Consider the following 19,363-nt stretch of genomic DNA (forward strand, 5'->3'; position numbering starts at 1 on the left):
TTAATCGTAATTTCAATCACTTAGCCAAAAAAACTAACCTTGTGTGTATCAATGATGAATCTCTTATCACCCCTTTGAGCCTAATGTTGAGTGAATTGTTCTTGAATCCTTGAGCTAAAAAGAAAAACAATATGTCCACCTTACCTTAGGGAATAGGAGAGCATAAATTATGGTTTGAGGAAAATTTGTTCCAAATTTAGGGGAAGGTGATGTTTGTAAATGATTGATATAGGGAAAGTTAGAAGAAAAAAAAAAAACAACACACACAAAAAGGAAAATGTTTAGGGTAAAAAATAAAGATAAAAAAAATCAAAATCATTCAAAAAGAAATTGTGGTGTTACTGCTATTTGTGAGTGTAAATAAATAAAGGTTTGGAATTGTGGGATATTGGTTGCTTTCTGAAAAGGAAATAGTGAGTACTCTCCTAGGACCTTTGGTGTTTTGAATTCTAGAAAAACAAAAAATTCCTTGCTAGCCCAGCCAAGTTACAAGCTAATAACGCCCTTAGTGATCTATCTTTGTGTGTGTAAGATTGCATTGAGTGAGATGATGTGCAAAGTTGGGTTGTGTGATTCTAATTGGGAAAAATGGAAATTATGCAGCCAAACACTTATGTGTTTGAGTAATACACTAGCGTTGTAAGGAATTAAAATATTCTTGGCTTGTTTGTTGAATTGTGTCATGCTTGTTGACTGCTTGAGCTCTGAGTGCAAATCTTGTATGATTTCATCATTGGTACTTTGACAAGTGTGATCTTGAGATTGTGTGACTAGTTGTGTTTTGGAAGCATGCTTGTGTCTTGAAGTGAATGTTGGTCATAATCTTTGTTCTCACCATCTATCTAACCTAGTTAGGGTTGTGCAACTTTTAGTCAATATAGTTTAGTTTTTATTTTGCTTGAGGGCAAACAAAGTTTAAATTTGGGGGAGTTTGATAATTTTTGTGCATAAGTACTTTTGAACTTCATTTAACACATCAATTATCTATTTTTCCAATAATTTTTGCTTTGTTTAGCCTCAAATAGTTAGAATTTAGTATTTTATAGAACTTTAGGCTGTAAATGAAACTTTAAGCTTTTTCTCTTAATTTTTTGTGCCTTTATCATGGTTTTTGAGAGAGGAAGGAGAAGTTTTCACAATAAAGAAGACTCGCTCATCTAGCTATGCTCACCTAGCGAGAGAGGTTGTTATGAGGAGGACATGTGGCAGCTTAGGAATGGAGGAAGAGGATCAACATCATCTTCACAGCTTGCTCAGTGAGTAGAGCAAACTGAAGAGTGACTTTTAGAATTCACGAAAAACTGTCCAACGAGTCTTGCGCTCTTTGAAGTGACAAGACAGGGGCCTTGGGCCCATTATAAAAGCGACATTCCCTTGGATCAAGGGAGGATGGAGTGTGAGCAAAAAAATATTGTTCCATTGAGGGTTTCTTCCATTGTCTTCACCATTTTTCTTCTCTTCCCCGTGTATTTGTTCATTGTGTAAGGTCTATCATGACAATGAGATGCTAAGCCACCCATAGTTGGGGGCTTGGTGCACTAAACACTCTAGATGTAATAATATCTTCTATCTATTCAATGTCATTTTCAATGTTATAGCTTTCTTTCCTTTCTTATTGTCTTGTTATGGTTTGATTACCCATATGCATGCTTGTACAGTGTGGAAGTCATTCGGAAATGCTATCATTACTAAGAACTATAAGTAACATCTAATGAACTCATGTTTAGGGACAAAATGATGTTTGTTAGCTCTATTTTTAAACTCTTGTTGTGATCCAAATCACTTGACTTAACTTGCTGAGGAATTAGGAGTTAAGTTAAATGATTTAGGTCATTTTACTAGAGGAATCTTGATTAAGGTATTTTAGTGGGTTAGAGTAGCACTTAAATTAGCATTGGATAGTGAAACATCATCAACATTGCACCAAGAGTGGTTTAGTAAAGCCAAACACCCAATAACTTCAAAATTCTGAATTTTTCAAGGGCTTTGCCTTCTAAGTGTTTGTGTTTTTGTTTTTACTTATTATTTAATGCTTATTGATTTTATGGTACATTTAATTTCTGCACTTTAGTTTTGAAAAATCAATTGAAGTTCCTATGAACACGACTCGATATTGTAGTGTATTTACTACTTGCACAATTTAATTCACTTTCCAATCATTTAATAGCTAGCCAATTATGGTTTTAATAATCACAGTTTTAATTGGTTGGGTTCTCCCCCTAGTTTTGTAAGAGGAGATATCCTTAGGAAAAAAATAGGACTCCGGTCTTATAGATTCAAATAATTGTTTGCATTGATTCGTTTTGGCCCCCTATATTTATTTCTTATTTTTTGTTTGTCTTTTTCATCAATAAAGTTTCTATTGGTTTGGATCCCTGGGGCCTGTGGTGCCAAACTAACCTAGCAGGGATGGCAGGTCCTCTTTGTGATGCCAGAATCTCAGTTTATTCAAAATAAAATAAATCATACTATAGGCAATTTGCATATATGGATTTTAAATTATAGTAACGTGACTACAGTTGCTTTCCATGTTTTACAGGCAGTAATAAATAAGAATATATGCAATCCCACTAGGATCGACCTTGTGATAGGAATTGAGTAAATGCATTAAGCTTTAGATTCAATTCTCATTGTTGTCATTATATATATATATATATATATACACACACACACAACCGCATGCACCCAGCACAAAGAGAACATCTTGATTCTTGGCTACAATAAGGAAGTTTACAGAATCATGTCCAAGGCTTACATTAAACCAGAATCTATATCTAGACTGAGAAAGGCGTGGCAAGATTGAAAAATGAAAAATCAATCAAAGTTTTGAGAAGGGACAAGAGAGAAAATTTTGCCCACATGCCATGACAAGTATTGATACAACAAAATTTACAAGAGCTATCAAAGATACTGTGATATCTATGGTGGTCATATGTCTAGCAAAGGAAATAAGTCAAGCTAGACTGAGGCCAAGATCCAGAACATCACATGCGATGACATTGCTGTGAGAACCCAGGTGACAAAAGCCATGGCCACAGAAATCTGGTATCTGTTGCATGTGAGATGCTTACTAGTCGCGCATGCAGTCAGGTCTCTTGTGTATAATACTACAATTCCTGCTGATGAGCATGCAGCGGCAAGTGATAAAGTCGCTGTTACCTGCATCTCATAAATCACCATGATTTTATCTCACCAGCTAGTCACCTCAATTTTCATCAAAACATAAAAATTGCACCATAGAAGAAAAGGGAAATATTGATTCCAATTCCATCATTATTACAACGTATAATTCAGAGATGGAAGCCCGATCTAGTCAATACTTTACCAAAGTTTTTTAAGTTTCACCAAGCACCGTTAACAAGATAGACCAAATAAGAAACACTATTCTGCATTAGCACATGGTTAATAGAGGAGCAATTTATGTTCAATTAAGTGATGATTATGTTTAAGCACATTATTGTCCTCTGAAATTATTTTTCCACACGAAAATAGGAAAAAGATAAAGGAAGTGGCATGATTATTACCCAATCACCCACAACAAACAGGCTGACAAGAATAGGATTTTGTAGGTCTCTCTTTCTCCTCAAAGCATAAATATCAAGACATGCAAGTCCAAAGCTCCAGAGCACTTGAAGTCCCATTGATGCAATTAAATAGCTGAAGGTGCAGGGAAGTACTAGAGTTATGTTTACAAGAAAATATGACAATCTATTTAAGACAAAATAGAAATATAAAAACAAAGGAACCACTTTCTACTTAATAGAAAAACAAAAGAAATAACATTAAGTAGTAAACAATACTATCTTAGAAACCAGAGCAGTGAACAAATGACTTAAACACTACTTACAAATTACAACAATGCCCATGGCATACACACACAAAAAAAAAAACCATTAGCATCTTACATGGCACAGTATTCCTCTCACTAAATTTAACCAAATTATTCTGTAAGGAACAAGCAATCAATTCAAATCCTCTTATTCCCAATAGACCAGAGCCCTTAGAATTCTTGAATCTCAAGGGACAAGGATTAAGACTAGAGTTTTACACTCATTCATTGCTCAACTTCAAAAAAATCAACTAAGCATATAAAAATAGAAAATTATCCCCATACCATTAGGATTTGGAACAAAACAAAACAATACAACTAATTTCCAGTGCAAATCAGAATCTGCCAATCTGGACATTTTCAAGAAGGGTAAACATATATTTGGTGAGAACACTGTACTAATTGAATTGAAAAAGCACCTCAGACATAGTCATATTAGAGATTAGATTTAGAGATGTTAACATGGGTCAGTGCCATCTCACCACAAGCAATAGATTTTCAAAATTTTATCCAGCTCAACCCATTTACAGGTTAAGTCAGCTGATCCATGAGCCAAAGGATGGTCCATGGGCAGCCAGAACTCATTTAGACACTCCCACCTAGAATATTCTATAAGAATTAAAAACACTAACAGGCTTGAACTAGTTTCTAACTTCACTATTATCAAAAAACATGCAATTGTTCATAATGTAATGCTTAATGTAGTGAAGCTCTTAAAGTCTTACTGTCTTTCTATGATGAGATGACATTTTTGAAACTGTAAAAAACAATATATATAGTGAAGTTGAAAAATTCTTATCCTCTTTTAGTGTGTTTGAAACATTGAAAATGAGATTCAATTCTTGTATTTGGATTTTTAAAAAATATGAACTGATTTGATAAGTAAAATTCCATGGATTTGACTCATTTTAGGGTAGAAATCCTATCAAATTAGTGGGATTGGATAGGATTTGGTTTTTAAATTTTATCATCCTTATTAACCTGTTTTGCCAACCACTCAATTTGATTTCCAGATTTATGAGTTCCAAGCATAATATTTGATTTCCAAATCAATTCAAATCTCACTCTTTCTTAATGATTTCCAAACATAAACTTTTATTTCTGGATCAAATTAATTAAAATCAAATCATTTCCAATTTTAGATGATTTCAAACACAACCGTAGTTTAAAACTTTAGATCTTGTTCACTAAAATTTTGAGTGTTATCTTAAACCATGAAACAAAAAATAAATTAAATAAGGAAGTGATAGAAGATCTTACGTAGCTTATGAAAATGGCTCATAACTCCAATTAACACCTTTTAACTGATTTCAATAAGTTCCGTGGTAAAACTTATCAAAATAAGCTCTTGCTATGCTAGTTTATTTCAATACATTTCATGGTCAAGTTTATAATATAAGCTCATTGTACCCTCCAGCCCATATTCAAGCTCGGAAACTCATAAACTAAGATCTGAGCTGGGCTGGTCAAGTTTATAATTTCATTGACTGGTCCAGGTCAGTTTACTCTCCCTACAACGATTTGGCTTCTGGGAGATCCATCTGAACAGCGTAGCTCAATTCGGTAAGTGGGAAAAAGTGAAAAGTGGAAATTTTGGAATAAACAATAATTGTTTTTATTTTTCAATTCGTTACAACCTAAAAACAAGTGCAACTCATCTTCACAGTTAAGAATCAGTTTGTCATTTCCTTTAATTTTTTTTTTCACGCAAAGTTCATCCGTGTATTTTCCACACACCCATGTTCAAGAATCAAGGAGACACCACCAAATCCTTCAATTGAAAATCCCGTTTTCATTCAATCCTCTATTTTGTCTGGTACCAACACCACTTACACCCAAGCGGCATCACCGTCACTAGCTGATTTCCAGGTACTAAACGCCAAAGCTTTAAGTTGCAGCCGCAACATTAAGGTTTTTGGAGTCTCTGCAATTGTAGCCGCATCAGCCGTATTTGTCCGCAATTTTCCGCAATGTCAAAGGTAGAAACAAAATCACAACCGTAAAGGTTTACCAAAAGCATTTTTGGAAGCAAACCCATAAAAGAGAGATTATCATGTAACCTTCCACCAAAGGCCCCTCATTCATTTCTAGAAACAAAATACTAACCCTCCCTCCCCCAATCTAAACACGCCCTAAACAAACAAAATCCCCCAAAACACAAGCATCGGTTTTAATTTAATTTAACTTTTTTTTAAAAAGAGAGAGGGAGAGAGAGAGAGAGAGAGAGAGAGCGAGGGGAATAGTGGATTACCAGAAAGCGGTGTAGCTAGAGAAGCCAAAGGAAGTGACCATAATAGCAATCGAAGCGGCACCAAATGCGCATTGCCCAAACCTCAACAGGAACCCGCTAATCGTCCCGGGCCCACCCAACAGCCGCTTCATCATCCCCTCCCTCCTTCCTTCTTTTTTCTTCTTCTCTCCCTTTGGGGAAACCAAACCCTAATTTCAGAGTTTTTCCATTAGAAGGGTTTTTCTTCTGCTCCTCACCCTCTTCACATGGGTGGGTGGTTGGATTTGATGTGTGAGAGCAGGTTTGAGAGAGAGAGAGAGAATGGGAATTGAAAAGGATGGAGTTTTTGCGGAAGATCACTTTTGAGCAGTAGTGGCAGTGGTGAATGGAATCGTTGGGTAAAGTTTGTGCTAGAAACTAGGATGAAGATGGGTTAATGCTTGCTTACTGTTACTGTTACTCAGAATCTTTTTGTTAACTTGGCTTAATTACATAGTTAATCCCTTCACTCTCATCATTTTACAAACTTTACTCTTTAAGAGTTTTTTTTTTTTTTGGTCATTTTACGATATTTTTATTTTTGACATAAATATCAAATTGATCCATCTGAGTTATCATTTTTTTACCCTGACAAGCAGCATCTAAACTTGTTCCATTGTGTTAGCACACTCCACCAAAGAAAATATAGACTGACCAATCTATGTTGAGTAATGCCATGGTGTGGACAACTTCTGATCATCTCTTTTAACCTTTCCTAGGCTTCAGGTAGACTCTCTTGCTCCCTCTGCACAAAGTTTTCAATGTCCCTGATGTATTAATCCATCTTCATGGGAGAGAAATACCTTCGTAAGAAAGCACTTGTGCATTGGTTCTGTGTAATGATATTGTTCTTAGGTAGTAAGAACAACTAGTCCCATGCCTTCCATTGAGAGAGAAAGGAAAGGTATAGAGTCTGATGTACTCTATTGGTAATTCTATCACACTGTGTTGATCAACTTACTCTATTGGTAATTCAATTAAATTTATTTCCAACCACACACATATCGAGAAGTTGGATGATGTTGGCTTCCCCCAAGGTAGGGGTGAGGTAGTCCATAAGTATCTAAGCCTAATTAGCTTCCATTGCTCTTTCTCTCTCTTCACGGATCTCTACACAAAGTTTTCATATTAGCTTATCAATATCAAGTTTGTATTGCAATGGTGGATTCTGGGACCTAGTTTGCATGCACTACAAAATAGAGGAGAAGATCAAGTGCAACGGGAAATAAAATAATAAAATAAAAATAAATAGAAATACATTAAATAAATAAGAAAGGAATTTCTATAAACAAAATTGTTTGGTTTAACAAAATTAAACTAGTTTGGAATTTCGCAACTAGTCTCCGACAACGGCACTAGAAACTTGATGCATAGAATTTGTTAGGCTTGCACAAGGGCAAATGTACCCTATGCAATAGTAATAGTGGAATCGAATGTTTGGATATTGAACCCAAAGGACCAGTTGTATAATCAGTTAAGTTTATTAAACTAATAGTAGAGACGATTAAATGCAACAGTTTATATATTTTTATGATTATGGTTTTCTTAAGAAAGCAAATGTCAAGCGAGGTTTCAGTGATGATTGTAGAAGCAAAAACTTTGACTTTGATGTTTTGATGATGCCATGTGATCATGCACTTCTCAAGTTTAATTCAAGACAAAAATCCAAGAAATTCAAGATACATCATCAAGAAGATCTCTAGTGATTTAGGAAATGAATTCCAAGTTGAAACAGCAAGAGGTTTGGCCAATGAATTTAAGCAAAAATGTTTTTACAAGAGATTTACTCTCTGGTAATCGATTACCAGAGGATGTAATCGGTTACCAGTGGCCAAAACACTTCCTGAAACATTTTTAAAATAATTTTGAATATTTTTGAAGGCATGTAATCGATTACATGAGGATTGTAATCGATTACCAGTAGCTGAAAATGCTTACAACAGTCATTAGAAATTTGAATTCAAAATTTATAATGTGTAATCGATTACACATGGATGGTAATTGATTACCAGCAGTTATTGAACATTTTGATTCAAATTTTAAAGCCTGTAATTGATTACACAAATCTTGTAATCGATTACCAGAGGAGAATTTCAGAAAATAATTTCCAAGAGTCACATCTGTTCAAATGATTTTTTGATGGCCATCAAAGGTCTATTTATATGTGACTTGGAACACGAATTTGCTCAAAGTTTTTCAGAACAAAAAGGTCTTATCCTCTTAAAAGCAAAATTATCTTATGCTCTTAAAAAATTGCTTGGTCAATACACTTGCAATTCAATAAGGAATTATTTTGAGTGCTCCATTGTTCAATCTATCTCTTTCAAGAAAGATTTCTTCTTCTCTTCATCTTATTTCTGAAAAGGGATTAAGAGACCGAGGGTCTCTTGTTGTAAAGCAATCTGAACACAAAGGAAGGGTTGTCCTTGTGTGGTTCAGAACTTGTAAAGGGCTTTTGTAAGATAGTGGAACTCTCAAGCGGGTTGCTTGAGGATTGGACGTAGGCACAAGGGTGTGACTGAACCAGTATAAATCTGAGTTTGCATTTTCTCTTCCCTTAAACTCTTTTATTTATTATTGCTTATTGCTTCTATTCAGTAAGTTTAATTTGCATAATTATTTAGGAATTCTTTTTTAAAGGAATCTTGGGTTTTGGGTTAAAATCAAAATAGAATTTTTAATTAAGAAAAAGTTTGTGATATCTTAATTCAACCCCCCCCCCCCTCTTAAGATATCTGAGGCCACTTGTCTAACAATGATAAGAATGACCAGGGATTATGACTAACTAGTACCAATTACCCCCAATCCTAGTCCTAATGAAATTCATTTCCTAGTTAATTATTGATTTCCAAAATCAACTGAAGCCTATGATTAAGGTCAGAAGATGCTTTTTGCCTTAAGTCAATACCCCAATGATAATAGATTTATCAATTTAAGTCAAAACATAAAATCAATTCTAGGGATGTTTAATTAAAGACTAATTAGTCTATCAAATGTTAGAGACAAGGGGAGCAACATGAAGACTTAGCCTCGAAGCATAAAGAAGAGCTTGAAGAAGTTTTGTCTTTTAAATGCTCAACTCTCTTGAGTGGCACTTTTATTGATTGTTATATTGAATGTTGCATCTTAGTCTCTATCGTATCATATGTGCATCATGCATCATCATGTGTGAGTAAGAAGAAAATTTTCGAAGTTAGAAAATTTCTTTAAAAGGAAAAACTCTCTGTTTTAATCAATTCCAGCCTTATAGTAATCGATTACACAAGTTGTTTTAAGCTTGTAGAGTTATGTCTCGTATCGGTTTAATCGATTACAGTCTTATCATAATCGATTACATAGTTATTTTTGAGACAATGATTGATTCATTCAGAAGTCTCTATTTAATCGATTACCATGTGATATAATCGATTACTTTTCTTTCTATAAGTGTTTCAAAAGTGATTAAGAACTCTTTAATCAATTAGATTGAGGATCTAATCGATTATATTGTTCTTGAGTTGTTTCCAGTTTTTGGGAAGAACACTTTAATCTATTAAAAAGATAATCTAATCGATTACTTTGTTGAATTAATCGATTACATTGTAGATTTAATCGATTACAAGCGATTATAAATGTTTTTTCTATAAATAGCCACCTTGTATTCTCACTTCTATGAAGAACAAGAATAACTTCTAAGTGAGCTTGAATCATGTGCTGATATTAGTAAAAGAAAGAAGAGAAGAAAAGTGCTTATAAATAGTGAGTCATAACTTCTAAACTTTTGATTATGAAGATCCTTTTGTGATAAGTAAATTGTGATACTTTCTTGAGTTCAAGAAGACACCTCATTTAGTCAATCAAGATTTTGCGAAAAGGATTGATTAGGTTGTGCCTATCTTTGACTATAGTTTTTCGTGTATGATTTTACACATTACTTGTTTGTGCATGAATTTCTGAAGGCATGCTAGAATATGTGTTTCTAGTTTGAACTAAGGGTAGGTTTCTCTTAGGCTCTTATTCATAGAGGACCCTAGGGTTGGGTGCCTATGTCTCTTTTTCTGAGTAGGAATTGAGATTGCTTGTGATTGTTTGTAAGAATTTTATATGCATAGTGAAAATCTAATTCGAGTTTGGATTAGCTTCTTTAGTGATAGAGAGTGAACCAGTATAAAGAGTTATGTACTTCTTCTCTTGATCTTATCTTTCTTTCTTATTCTGGTCTTAATTAATTTACTAAAGGTTCAAGAAAATATCTTTTTGAAAGAAAGAACTTTAACAAGGATTTTGTGTAAAGGGTGATTGATTTTGTATCTCTGGTTTTAAAAGTCTGTTTTTATTTTGAAAACCAATTCACCTTCATCTTGGTTTATGAGTTCCATCATCTTTTTCATCAGAGATTACCTAAACAGTTTGATTATCCAATTTGGTGCAAAATATTCTCTACCTAGATCTACCAATTACATGTAAATGATCACTATTATACAATTGATTAAGTATTAGAATGACGAGTTCCAAATAAATATTAAAATAAGGAATATAATTAATTAACAAAAAACAATGAGTAATTTCATTAACAATAAGAATAAGAGTACATTTGGGCAGTTATGATCAAAGCAAATAACAATGAGTAATTTGATTATCCAGACTAGGGGTACTAGTCACTCATGATCAAAGCAAATAACAATCCTATAAAAAGTAAATATAGACATACCAATAAGAAGGAATGATGATCATGATTTATTGTAGTGGTGTTGCTCACACTCTTTAGCTCTCAAAAGCCCTAAAGATTTTCCCAAATTCGTAGAAAGATAAGGATAAAAATAAATATTTTTTTCCTTACCCAAAAGAGAGGCATCATTCCATATTTATAATATTCTATGGAAGTTCTCCTTCTATCTTTCTTTAATTAAAGAATATTATCAATTAGAATTTAAATCTAGCAGATGATCCTTACCATCTTTATACCATCTTTAAGTGATTGGTGATGTAGGTAGACTAAGGACGTACAAAATTGCTACACGTGTACAAAATTATTGCGATCATACAAAATTACCATGACCGGGGTCTTCTGATTAGCTCCAAAAATTCATGATATTTAGTTTTTTTTTCACATGAAACCTCTTAAGCACCTGTCTTTCACAAACTTTCACTAAAGCGTGAGTTTTGTCAAATAAAATATATCTAAATGCATGAGTATAACTTGAAAACTCACATCAAAATACAATATCTGGGTTTATCAGAATACGGTGGTATGAGCTTTAAACACCTCTATGGATTCAACCTTTCCATGCTAGGAAAGCAAAGGTGGAAATTCTCCACCCAAGAAGATGCTATGGTTACAAAAATTTTCAAATCCAAATATTTTCCCAATGGGGAGATTCTTGGAAGCCAAATTAAGTCTCAATCCTAGCTGTGTATGGTGTAACATCCATGCCTCTCAAGTATTGATCAAGGAAGGTCTTCAATGGAAATTGGGAAACTATCACAAGATAAATGTTTGGTCTCAAAGCTGATTCCAACACCCCCACTACCCTTTCATCACCACACCACCTCCACCTGGACTCAAACACATCCCAGTAAGTGTCCTCATTAATCATGCAAATTCTTCTTGGAGGTTTGAAATCATTAATCAAATATTCAATCCACACGATGCTCAAGCCATTCAAGCAATTTCTCTTCTCAACACTAATTTTGATGATGCTGTAATTTGGAAGCATAGCACCAAAGCATAGCACCAATGGGCAATATCTAGTCCGCTCATCATACCACCACTTAATGAAGCATATGATAAATAACGATGATCTAAAAGTGCCTAGAAATTGGTCTCTTCTTTGGAATCTCAAAGTCCCCCCAAAATTCAAACATTTTTTGTGGAGAGTCCTTCGAGGTTGTCACCCAACACGGGTCAAATTGCAAGACAAGGGAGTAAGCTATGAAAATTTATGTTCTTATTGTAATACTAACTTGGAGAACTCTTGACATATATTTTTTGGCTACAAGCAGGTTCATGAATATTGGAGAACTACTAGGGTTTGATCTTACATATCCAATGAAGTCCAAATTGCCAAAACCATCAAAGGTTCGGTGTTCAAACTCCTCCATAAGCTCTCTCAGAGTATCCAAGTAAAGTTTGTTATGCTTCTTTGGAACATTTGGCATCATCGCAATGATAAGATTTGGAACTATATTGATCCCCAATACCAAGTTTCCATCAATCTTACCATGTAGCATTATCATGAATGGACTCATTCTCGTCAGTAACAAGATGACAATATCATAAGGCCAACCCAACCAGAAGACTTAATTTGGCAAAAACTTGATGTTAACTTCTTCAAGTGCAACATTGATGTGACTCTTTTTCAAGATCAAAACAGTTTTGGTGTGGGTATATGCCTTTGAGGAGACAAATGAAACTTCGTTTAGGCCAAAACTTTCTACTCTAATGGTTTCCCAGATCCAAGAACAACAAAAGCATGGGGGCTACTTCAAGCAATGAATTGGATGGTAGATCTTTGTATGGAAAATGTGATTTTTGAAGTTGATTGCGAGGCTATATTGAAAGCGATATTGAAACCCATTAAGGGTTATTTAGATTTTCATTATATCATCTCTAAATGCAAAGACTATCTTTCGAATCACACAAACTCATTGGTGAGTTTCAAAAGGAAGCAAACAAATCAAGTTGCTCATACTCTAGCTAGGGCATCTAGGTTTTTCACTAGCATCCACATATTTCATTATATTCCAAGTTGTATTGTTCCTCTTATTATGATTGAAATGAATGAAGTTTCTTCTCATAAGAAAAATAAAAAATTATTGTTGGTATGATTTTCAAGATAATTATCATACATGATGATTTATAATTAGATGACAATGTAAAATTATTTTACATTGTAAGTGCATAGCTTATATATTGTCAATGTAAAAAAAGTTCACATTGTTGACCAATAAAAAATTATTGTGGGTATGACTTTCAAGGTAATTATATTAAAAGTTGATAAACTTATCATATATGGTGAGTTGTAATTGAATGACAATGTAAAATTATTTTTATACTGCATAGCTTAGTTTGTACAAAAGAATATAAATAATTAAAAATAATATGAGTTCAATGGTTATACATTATCAATGTAAAATATTTTATATTGTAAACAATAAAATATTATTGTTAATATGATTTTTAAGATAATAATTATTAAAGTAAACAAATACATTATTTATAATCTATAATAATATATAATTAAATATTAATGTAAAACTTCTATATATACAGTGTAGAAACTATTTAAGCATACTATATAAGACTCATACATTTATTTAATCACAAACATTATATATATATATATATATATATATATATATATATATATATATATATATATATATATATTAATAAATTAACTTTTATTTAAAAAAAACTATTAACTTTTATAATAATTATTTTAAAAATTATATTTATATGATTTTTAGTTGATTGATAATGAAGAATATATCTATTGAACTCACTTAAATATACAGATAATAATTAAAAATCATATTGTTGTCCCATGAAAAGTTTACATAAATAATAAAATTATTGATTTTTTACCTCATAAAATTATTGACTTTGATAAAAAAATTACTCTCAAATGTCATGTAAGAATGTAAAATAATTTTAGTTAAATGACAATATAAAAATTTATACATTAGTAATATATAGAAATTAAACTCTTTTAAATTTAGTTTACCAGGGTGATTGTTTTGAAGTTAAGAGGTCACAAATATTTTTTTTATAACACACAATATTATTCGAGTCAAGTAAGCAATACTCAATTAATAAAAATATAAATTTCTATTTAAAGTGTGTGCTCATTAAAAATATTTTTATTTTATTTTTGGTTTTAAATTTGTTCAATGAATTTTTACATAGAATTTTCAAATAAGCCAGTAAAGTTAGCTAATTTTATTATGCTATTGCTAAGTGAATTATGCCATGGTTTTTTTTTCTTGTAATTCTAATTTTTTTTATATTAATTTTTTTATTTAAGTCTCAAGTAAGTTAAACTATAACTATTAAAAATATTTTCCTTTTCAGTGTTTATGTGTCTTTTGAGTTATTTGATTTTTAAAGTATTATCTAGCCTTTTTTATTTAAAAAGTAATAATGTGCCTTATGTTTATAGTTTACCAAAACAGGCTAAAATTGTACATAATCATTGAGTTTGAATATGAATAATCATCTAATATAATATGAGAATGAAAATGATTAATTTTAACTGTTAGATTAAAAATAAAAGACAAAGATTAAAACATTTTAAATTCAAATTAAAAACTCATTTAACTATAAAATCTCTATAATATTTATTAAATAAAAAATCAAACATCTTAAAGATTTTATTTATATCAAGATCGTCACCACAATTATCACCATCGTCACCATTACTACCGACCACCATCATGATCACTACCATGATCACTGTCGTCGATACCAATACGATTGTTGCCAGTTCAGCCACCTTAGCGGTAGCTGCAGCCATCGTGTTGGTGGCAACGAGCGACAACAATGACGATGGTCATAGAAACGATCACAATGATAGTGGTGGCAATAACAATGACAACAACCATGTTGGTAGTGGCGGTGATGATGGTTGACGATCATGGTGGTGGTTGTGATGACGGCCATGGGAATTGTGATAGAAACAATATCACGGTGGTGATCATATGTTTGAGATATTTTAGGACATGATAAATTAAATGTTAAATTATTTGATTTTTTATTTGGTAAATCTTATAGAGATTTTATCATTAAATGAGTTTTTAACTTGAATTAAAAATGTTTTAATCTTAACCTTTCATTTTAATCTAACAATTGAGATTAACCATTCTCATTATTCTTACTTTAGATGATTATTCTCATATGATATGTTATTATATATATGTTAGGTATTTGTAGTAACAAAATTGATGTGATTTGGGGAAAATCTCAATATAATACAGTTGTAGTAAAAATCAAAAATGGGAAAGAGTTGGATACCGACATTGCACCCATTTTTTTTCTTTCTTTGACAGGAATGTACATTAGAATCAATCGTAGAAAGGTACAAAGTATTGTTAGGACATTGATATATTAGTCTATAAATTGAAGCAAATTAAAAAAAGGGAAAAAAAATATGCTTTTATTCTTCTATAGTTTCCAAAGTTTTATTTTACTTCCTCTAAAAAAATGTTAAATTAGTCAAATATATATTTTTTTCATCATACCTGGTTCTCATCTCCAACAATATAGTCGATAAATCTTACATAGAATACAAGTCAATCACAATCTTATCTATCTATAGGCCCTTTATTCAGGCTTTGCTAGGGTTTTGACTCTGGCAATAGTGACATAATGTTTTTGACCTAAGAGATGTTACGTCTTCCTGCTTTAACCAAGAGTTTCTCTCTTAGACTTACCCCCCTTTTTTGTTTGGACTCTTGCTTTTCAAAGTAGATAATCTTTCTTCACCCAGAAGGCTTAGTAGGGAAAATGATGGGAAAATGGAAGGCCGTTGAGTTTACGGTGGAGGAAGAGAATGTGCTACAGATAACAAATGATATAGTGGATGGAAGAGATTAGATGAATGAAGCTTGGGTGGTGGCAAAGTTGCTTATGAGCAGGATGGTGAACTCGAGAGCTTTCAAATCAACCACTGCATAAGCATGGAACGTAAAAAAAGGTGTGGAGATAAGAGACGCAGGGAAGAACTTATTCATTTTTCGCTTCTTCAATCACAAAGATAAGGACTAGGTACTAAATATGTGGCCTTGGAATTTTGATCGCCAAATTCTAGTGCAAGGGGATATTAAAAGGCATAAAAACTCAGAGGACGTTGATCTCAGGTTATGACCTTTCTGGGTTCAGGTTTTTGACCTACCCATAGGGGTAAGATCTAGGAAGGTAGCGAAGGTGATTAGAGTGTTCATATCATGGGATGAATGAAAGGAAAGCATATTTAGGAATGCTACACGCATTAGGGTTTCAATGGACGTTACAAAAACCCTTAAGAAAAGGAATGCATATAAGATTGGGGAATCAGTCCCAAACTTCCAAAATTTTCTTCAAGTACAAACACTTGGTGAATTTTTGTTATGCTTGTGGGAGTTTTGATCACTTGCTAAATGAGTGTGAAACCCATAAAAGAGGGGAAGAGGATGAGGACAACTTAGTGTTACCGTACAGGGTATGGATGAAAGCATCTCTCCAAAAGAACACGGTTATCACTGAATGTAGGAAGGAAGTTGTTGTTGGGAGAAGCAGAAAACACCCATCACTCCAAGAAGATAACAGGGTGATAGAATAGGGGAGTAAGAACCATGAGGACATTGTGGGGGAGATGACAACAACTTTGATGGAATGCAAGATCACTACTAAAGGGGGAGGGCACATTCGTGAATACTAGTAATAATTGCCACATGGCAGAATGAGAGATAGACCATCAAATAACAACTTAAACAAGAGAGAAGGAACATGAAGAGAATGGCTCAGGGGAAAAGGGGAGTACTGAGCACCATGAACATCTTATTAGGGGGAATAACCTAGTCATCCAGTGGCCAATTGAGGGGGTTACTCTAGGAGCAAAGATGGATGGAGAGGCTAAGACCATAGGAGGGAAAAATACTAGAACCTGGAAGAGAACTGCTAGAACATTCGTACCCCACAAGAGAAGATGGATGAAAACATGGGGAAAGGAAAAGAAAGGGGGGAAGTTAAAGAAATGGAAGCTTAACCCTATGTGAACTCACTATCCAAAAAGTTAATGAACAAAGAATCAATGGGGCTGCTAAGCAATGAGGCTCCTTAGTTGGAATTGTCGTGGGCTTAGGAACCCCCAATTAGATGATGTTTTGAAAAAAAAATAAAGAAGCTGAAAAACATTCTTAACTCTTTGCTGGAAAATGAAGGAGTCTTTTGGGCACAAAGGTCTCAGGCTTCATGGCTAGAGGAAGAAGATAGAAACACTAGTTTATATCATCAAAAAGAAAATTAGAGACAGAAAGTGAACTCCATCCAAAGGATTAAGGATGATGTTGGTAACTTGTTCACAAATGAAGAAGACATAGGGGAGGTTCTTATAGGTTTTTTCTCTGACCTCTTTACCTCACCCAATCCCTCTAATATGGATGATGTAGCGAGTATAGTGGACAATAGAGTTGATGCTCATGGCAAGAACCACTTAACTCGAGATTTCACTGAAAAAGAAGTAAAGGAGACCCCATTTCAGATGCATCCCACAAAGGCCCCAAGGGAGGATGGTACGCCAACAATATTTTTCTAGCACTATTGGGAGATAGTGAGCAAAGATGTCATAGATTTGGCATTTGGCTTTTGAATGGAGATGGTGACCCACCAACTATGAACAAGAACCTCTTTTTTCTAATACCTAAGTGCAAAAAGCCTATGCATGAGAGTGAGTATAGACCAATAAGCCTTTGTAATGTCATTTTCAAGATCATTACGAAGGCTATTGCTAATAGGCTTGAGCCAATTCTTCCCGACATTGTGAAAGAGAATCAAAGTGTGTTTGTGCCAAATCGACATATTATGGACAATGCATTGATTGCCTTTGATATCTTTCATTGCATGAAGAAGGAAAAAACGGGTAAGAAAAGGACTATGTCTCTGAAGGTGGATATAGCCAAGGCCTACAATATAATTGAGTGGCCTTTCTTACAAAGAGTGCTCCAGCACGTGGGTTTCCCTGAAAGAATGACTAAGCTTATCATGAATTTTGTCTCAATTGTCTCATTCTCAGCCAAGCTAAATGGTTTCCCTTTCAAAAATTTCAACCCCATCGTGGTCTCAGACAGGGAGAGCCACTCTCCCTATATCTCTTTATTTTGTGTGTTGAAACTTTATTTGCATTGATTTCAAGATTGGTGGAAAGAAATTATTTGCATGGTGTTAAAATATGTTTGTGAGCATCCGTGATCTCAAACCTCTTCTTTGCAAATGATAGCATCATCTTTGCAAGGGCAACTTTAGAGGAAATAACTCATCTCTTAGCTATCCTCAAGACTTATGAAGCAGCCTCAGGAAAAAAGGTGAACCTCAACAAGTCAAAGCTCACATGCAGCCGAAACATTCCTCCTACCAGATAGATCCAGCTCCAGTAGCTGCTTAGAGTTAAGGCGAGAGAAGGATCGATGACTTATTTGGGTATACTGACTATCATCGATCGGTCTAAAACCCAAGTGTTTAACTTTGTCCTTGAAAGAGTGTGGAAGAAGCTTAAAGGATAAAAGGAAAAGGTTCTATCTTAGGCAAGGAGGGAAGTTCTTATTAAAGTAGTGTTCCAAGAAATCTTGTCTTATGTCATAGGTTACTTTATACTTCCCTAATCTATCTACAACCAGATTGAAAGTATGACCGCCAGATTCTATTGGAGTGGGGATGCTCAAGGAAGGAAGATTCACTAGACTAGTTGGAGTAAGTTGGGCCGACGGAAGAAGTAAGGAGGGTTAGGCTTTCATAGTGCTTCTACCTTTAACAAGGCATTGCTAGCTAAGCAGTGGTGGAGGATTTTGACTTGTAGCGATTCCTTGATGACAAAGGTATTTAAGGCTAAGTATTTCCCTCATTGCCAACCTTTAGAAGCAAAAAAAGTCCATGGTCGAGCTGCACTTGGGATAGTATTTTCTCAACCAAGGATCTCATGGTGCAAGGTACCTTTTGGAAGGTAGGAGATGGCATAAGCATAAAGGTTTTTTCAAGCAAGTGGATTCCTGAAACTTTTGACAATAAAATCCGTTGGCAAATATGAACCCAAATGAAAGCATGATAGTTTTTGAGCTTATTCACAAGAAGACTTGCATAGTTCACAAAATTAGAAGTATTTTTCCATAGAATATAGACGATTGCATATTAGTTATTCCTCTAAGAATCATTCCCACTAGTGATAAACTTGTTTGGACAATACAAAGGATGGTAGGTACACAGTCAGATCAAGATATCATGTGGCTATGGATGAGGGGCACTCTCATGTTGCCTCTATCAGCTTAGTCTAATAGTCAGTGTGGCATAATAAGGTCCTTGTAGCTCCTAAATGCCAAAACCTAGCATAGAGAGCTTGCAGCAACATTATCCTTGTAAGGAAGAACCTCTAAACCAGAATGAGAGACATGGACCCCATGTGTCCTAATTGTGGGGAAGAAGAGAAGACTTTGGAACATGCAATACTCACGTGTAAGGAAGCTCAAGTAGTGTATTTTGCTAGCCAATTGGGGAGGGGGCATTTCAGACCTGCGTAGGGGGTGGTGTTTACCTATTG

The 19,363-nt window shown here is 34.0% G+C and overlaps 1 protein-coding gene across 1 annotated transcript; it reads right to left on the reverse strand.

Moving 5' to 3' along the window:
* Window positions 1-2,693: 2,693 nt before the first annotated feature.
* On the reverse strand, window positions 2,694-6,470 carry LOC100306188 (MARVEL domain-containing protein). The gene is made up of 3 exons (NM_001248210.2): window positions 6,081-6,470; window positions 3,525-3,657; window positions 2,694-3,159 (listed from the first exon to the last, which is right to left on the reverse strand). The coding sequence occupies exons 1-3, from the start codon at window positions 6,212-6,214 to the stop codon at window positions 2,959-2,961; spliced, it is 468 nt and encodes a 155-aa protein (NP_001235139.1). The 5' UTR covers window positions 6,215-6,470; the 3' UTR covers window positions 2,694-2,958.
* Window positions 6,471-19,363: the final 12,893 nt, after the last annotated feature.

Source organism: Glycine max, chromosome 1, assembly GCF_000004515.6.
Source record: "Glycine max cultivar Williams 82 chromosome 1, Glycine_max_v4.0, whole genome shotgun sequence".
In the NCBI taxonomy this organism is placed as follows: domain Eukaryota; kingdom Viridiplantae; phylum Streptophyta; class Magnoliopsida; order Fabales; family Fabaceae; genus Glycine; species Glycine max.